The 6,000-nt window shown below is 41.6% G+C and overlaps 1 protein-coding gene across 2 annotated transcripts in view; it reads right to left on the bottom strand.

Moving 5' to 3' along the window:
* Positions 1-383: 383 nt before the first annotated feature.
* ARSK (arylsulfatase family member K) overlaps positions 384-6,000 on the bottom strand; it is a 65,189-nt gene continuing 59,572 nt past the window's right edge. The window contains exons 8-9 of one of the 2 annotated variants that reach the window (XR_012678332.1): positions 922-4,197; positions 384-721 (exon numbers count right to left, since the gene is read on the bottom strand). Coding sequence is in view for 1 of the 2 variants with exons in the window: in XM_075181171.1 (XP_075037272.1) it covers positions 3,887-4,197 (311 nt within the window). In the remaining variant the exon portion in view is untranslated. Of the gene's footprint in view, positions 4,198-6,000 lie in introns of both variants that reach the window. The other variant, XM_075181171.1, reaches the window with a different exon arrangement.

Raw genomic sequence — 6,000 nt, 5'->3', positions numbered from 1 at the left:
GTACCTAATAGTAACTTAACTCTATCTTGTCATTTGAAAACAGAGCAATGTAAATGCAACTTTACCAATTACAATGACATTCTCCTGCCTAGAAATTCGTACTCCACAGATAAATGTATGAGCGATGTATACATCTATTCCGAATTACATTCTTGCAGCTGTCCAATGTATGCTGCCTAACAGAAGTATCCCACATACCCTATGAGCTCAGTTAACATGGCTAAGGATATCATTCACCTGGAGCAGCAGAAAACTCACTGGAGCTCATTTATGAAGTGCACCCTCCTGAGTTTTTCAACAGCGCACTTTGATATTTATCAATGTGTTACATTGGGAGTAGATACATTTTAATCATATAAACAAGATTTTCATAAGATACCATCTTGATTTTTTGTAAATGTTTTCTTTAATGGTATGAAAACTTTGGATTTTGTATCTACGGGAAACACACCAGAAGATGTATGGATGCGATACAAAAGAGTGGATGTCCCACTGGAATACACTGAGGTGTTTCATACTGTAGGCAAAAAGCTGAGGGTACAGCAGAGTACATGATGTGTAGGGGTTTGGTAACGTACCATGGAGTACACAGAGCTTGTAGGTACTACATGGGCAACACGTAGTGTACAATAGGGTGCACAGAGGTGTCGGCACTGGCTGAGCACCTTGTAGCATGCAATAAGGTACATGGATGTGTTGGCACTGTTTAGACAGCACGTAGCTTGCAATAAGGTACACAGAGGTGTTGGCATAGGCTGAACAGCGCGTAGCATGTAATGAGGAACACAGATATGTTGGTACTGCTTGAGCAGGGTGTAGCGAACAATAAAATACACAGATGTGTTGGCACTGTTTGAACAGCGCATAGCGTGCAAGAAACAAATGGATACAACGTAGTATGTTGCAGTGACCCTATAGAACAGAGCTAGACAGCAAGTGTAGCAGAGTACACACACACATACGACAGTAACTATAAGGCGGGATTGGCACAACCAAATACATTGGTGCGAAGTCATCAGAATTCACCAGGGATCCCTGCAAGTGGATTTGGACTTCACTCAGTGAGGAACGTCGTGGCCCAGTGTGGTTGGTTCCTTCCGTGAAAGCAGCAGAGTACTGGGCTGGTATGAGGAAATGGGGGTATGGGTGTGCTCCTGTCAGGGAGACTAGACACAGAAGTTGAAGACACATGAATAGCAGATAGCAGCTATACTTCCTAGTGTCGTCCTTGAGCGGGAATTTCAATTTTGGACACAAGTGATACTCAGGCACTGAACAGGTTCCTATAGTGGCTGGTTGCTTGGTGATTCCCTGCATATGTCATTAGTACTGAAGGTTAGTGGCAACACCTGAGAAAGGTGTTTTGTCATCTTTAGCCTGAGGCTGAGCCTAGCTGGGTTTTGTTCAGAATTCTAATTGGGAAGGTCAGCAAAGCCCTGCTCAGTGTTGGAGACAGGCCAGTTATTACTAAGACTGCTGGTACTGACATATGACTACACTAATTGAATTCTTTCAGATTCGGGTGTGAATAATGTCCCAGGTTTCTTACCCACGGGCAGTTCCCATGTCTGCTTCTCAGGCTGATTCTTGGGATTCTTGGTCTGGCTGTAGTGGTTCTGGTTCGACAATTTTGTGATAAGGGCCCCACTGCAGTTGGGCTTTTGAGTACAAGTAAGTTTAATTCCATATTGATGGTGCCTCTTTTAGCGAGGTTTGGACAAAGAGGCAGATCTGAAGACATTGGTACAATTTTTAGCTAGGCATGTGACACATTTTATGCAAATCTGCAGTAGATTGTTGGACAAATTCTATTTTTGTGATGGAAACGTCTGATCGTCGTGACCTTCCACGTGGAAGCCATAGCGCCCACGTGGAAATTATGGTTGTTAGAAAACCAGGTTGTTAGAAAAGCAGTCAGCAATTCCAGTGCCAAGTCATTGTCTGGGAAGTGTATTGGGGTGTTTGTAAGTAGTTGTTTAGTTGGGAAGGATGTATAAATTGATGTGGCGGAAGGATCTTTTAAAGATGTCAGGACATATTCTGACACGTGGGCATTTTGTGAGGGATGAGATCTGCAGTGGTTTTGGATACATGTAGTGCAGGTGGCCATTCATTTAGTTGTGCTCTGTGTTGTAAGCAAGTTATGGTGTGGAAAATTTTACTGAAACACATGCAACATAATTTAACAGAACTATCTTACTGATAACATTAAACAGATCTAGGCAAACAAACTGTTATATTGAGGTGCATTGGCTGTCCAGGCAGCTTGCCTCTTTGAGTTTTAGGTCAAATTATTTGTAAAATAGGGAGGACCTGCAAGTGCCTCAACAATTAGAAAGATTTGTCTGTTATCCGGAGAGTGGGGAGCGATTAGTGCCATTTACGGGAAGCCAAGGAACAAGCTCTGCAAAACAGCCTTGAGTGAGTCAAGTGAACAAAGTGCTTAATAGCCCAAACAACTATAGTAAATAATAAGAACAACAATATTAATGACAATAAAACATTTCTCGGTACACAATATCAGTTAATACGTGGCCATGCAGCATGCCCGGAGACAGAGGTGGTTGCTTTTAAAATAGAAACTCCTGTTCCAATCAAATAGTGCTGTTGTGTGGCTGGAATTCACAAGGGAACTGTAGGTCAAAGCAAAGAGTAGTCCTTAATATAGCTCTGGGATTTGCTATAGTAAAGGGGTTAAGTTAAGAGATTGAGGAGGGACTGCATTTCTAGGTGAGAGTTTCGACTCCTGCAAGTATATTAGCAACTCCTAAGCCCATGATCAGTTTAAAAGGATAGCTCCATCTATATCATACTCTTTCTATTTCTTGGAGGGCTCTTGTATGCTCCCTCAACTCACTCCTTTTGGCTATAGTGCTCTAAGAAAAATCTTTATAGAACTGAAGCTTGGGGTCCTCGTAGATAACATGCAGCTTACCACGTGCTGATTCCATAATGTATCTTTGAAGCTCATGAGGACATCCCGCAAGGGCTGCAGGCTGCCTTTCTATTGGTAATATCCACAGGCTAGAGTCAGGGGTCACAGTCAAAGGAGGTATGATTGGTGGTTCTCATCATTCTTGATTTTAATCTCATCAAGTTAATTTCTGAGGTAGTCTAAGTCTCTGTTTGTATCTTGTTGGAACCTGTGGATGTTACCTTGTTTTGACACAATTCTGTGTTGTGCAGTCGGCAAGCGATGCTATGTTTGTTTTGATGGAGGCAACCGCTTTCTTCAGTTGGGACTCAAGGGACTGCTAGAAGTCTGTAATAAGGTTCTTCAACACTAAGATGTCTTTCAGATTTTTCATAGACATAGCTGCAGGTGATGATTGTTCTTATTCCATGGCAGTATGCGGAGATGGTGGTGACTCCAACTGCGAGGAAGCTTTCTCCTGCCTAGAGAAGTGATACTCACCACTTTAATGGGATGCGTTTTCTGACTTTAACTGTTGAACGCTGCATTGAGGAGACGAGTGTATAGTCTGTATGGTGAGTAAAGGTGGCTGTAAAGAGGCAGTGATGTTATTGGCTCGGGAGGGGTGGGATGACCCACTTGGATTGTCATTATAAGTGAGGCTAAATAGTACTTAAATGGATGTAGAGAAGTGAAGCAGTCCTGCTGTAGACTTCTTAGTAGAAAAATTCACACTGTATTTATTCTGTGGAACTTTGACAACCTACAGTACATTGTGTGACATAAATACACATTTCCATATCACTCCATATGTATGTTTTAAATTATGAACTACCTAGCACCAACAGCAACACTCTATTAATCTATTGTTTTAAAAATAACTTCTAATCTTTAGAGAGAAGGTGAAAATATGCACAATATTGTGTCTAGTGAAAGGAGTACTGTACAGTAATTAGTATGTCACGGAACATGTTATATGGCAGAATAGATTCTAGTCATAGGAATGTCATTGTTTGCACTCTCTAACCACCTATCAATCGCTAGTGAATAGGCTTCAGGTTTCTTGTTCCAGTCTAAATGCCACCTCAGGTTAGAAATGACAGTTGTGTAATTACGTCCTAGACTTGCTCTCCAGCTGATAAACTGTTCCTTATTGTATCGGTGGACTGAGGCAGATACTTCTTTATAGTCTATAATGGAGCAAAGCTTCTTTTCCATAGCTTGGGCAGTCTCAGGAAACATTTCTGCAACATTTCTCAGCTCCTCAGGGTCAACTGATAGATCTGCAAATATATAATAATGAGAGTTATTCAAAACATGTGGATTGTACACCTATCATCTACATATGTGTCATGATACCTAGGTCCTCATTTAGGATGTGCAACATAGCCAAAGCACAGCACAAAATCCTCTTTGATGGTGCCAATTTGCACAGTTGTGTCTAGCTTTCTGCCACATGGGTTTGTGAAACAAGATGGCAATGTTTGTGGAGGAGCAGAAGTTTGCACAGGCCAATGGGAAGAGTTGGGCTGAGTGAGAGTGTTTCTTGCCGAGTATGAAGTAGGCGCACTGTTTGCCTAGTTTTGCTAAGCAATGCAAAAATAAAATTATTTCTGCAGAGCGAAATTTAAATGGCATATTCAGATGGACAGGGCACATTTTTAGGGACTTGCAGCTCAGAGTGCACTACCACCTCCAGTCCACAAAAGGACTTTATTTTTTGCACCAGGTCTGAGCTGGCAGCGATCAGATTAGTTCTTAGTGATCAGCAGTGATCAGATCTTAATCTGTGCTTCTTCAAACGAGCACTCAAAACTCACCTGTTCCTCAAAGCCTACCAACCTTCCACCTAGCCCCTCATCTCCTCCGCTCGTTCTCCCTCTCTCCCCTGGTCCCCTTTGCTCTCTCCCTTTCATCACTCCCTATCGTGCCTGTTTCGTCCACCCTCCTTTAAGATGTAAGCTCGAATGAGCAGGACCCCTCTCCCCTCCTGTCTCCATACCCATTCTTCTGCTCCGTAATTACTCCATTTGTCTGCCCGGAGCTTCTGAAGCATTGGTACTTTGTGTTTACTGTTCTGTATTGTTCCACCCTGTATGGTTTACTGTTTGTACTATGTACAGCGCTGCGGATACCTTGTGGCGCCTAACAAATAAAGGATAATAATAATAATAGTTATAGTTTTATTGGGTACATTTTGTGCATTCCAGTGGCACTTCAGCAGAGAAGCACATTTCTTAGTGTACTTTACCCAAAAGAAAGCTGCAAACACACAAAACTGACACATATAGTAAAGATAGCCCTAATGGTCCCTAGCTCTAATCCATTAGTGAGACTAAATCAAGTACTATTTTAGGTGAAGATCAGAAAAGTTTAATCTAACGAAAGGGGGACTCTAAATTGTTAAGAGGTTGGACTTTTCATCTGATTTACACTTTTGCACATTGTACCTCTTTAGATTTTTATAGCTTCTGCAGGCACACTGTTAGTTTGAAGAGTCTTGTTCTAAGAATGTAAAGTAGAATGTACCTTCATGTGCACTGGTTGGACGATGTAGACACAGCAGTGCAAAATGAAGGTGCTTTGAGCTGCATATTTAGTATGCTTCATAAATGGGACTGCTAGTTACTCTATAAACTTCATCAAAGCATGCTATCTTTATTGCTGTGAAGAATGTACCATGGCAAAGATTTTCATTCATCTGAGCTTAATTAACGCTTCTCAAACACTGCATATTAGTGTACTATGTACTCTATAGGGCGCTTAAATGCTTAAACGCTAGTACTATTACACATAGCAAACATTTGTCAGAAAGCTTGTGTGCGTGAGTCCATTTGCTTGCATTAATTTTTTCTGTTGATTAGCGTAGAACACCTGATACTGATAACTTATAAAATACAAAATCTGCTTCACTCCACAGGTGGAATAATGAATATGTGATAACATTGGCTAAGCCTCGCAATACAAATGGGAAATCTCTCCACAAATACAGAATAACAGAAATAATGCCACCAACTAGGGGCTGAACACTCCATTGACTGGCCCCATAGCAAAATTTGGGCGGGAGGAAGCAATCCATCTGTGGC

Source organism: Mixophyes fleayi, chromosome 1, assembly GCF_038048845.1.
Source record: "Mixophyes fleayi isolate aMixFle1 chromosome 1, aMixFle1.hap1, whole genome shotgun sequence".
NCBI lineage: Eukaryota > Metazoa > Chordata > Amphibia > Anura > Limnodynastidae > Mixophyes > Mixophyes fleayi.
This window is presented reverse-complemented; position numbering and strand designations above follow the sequence as displayed.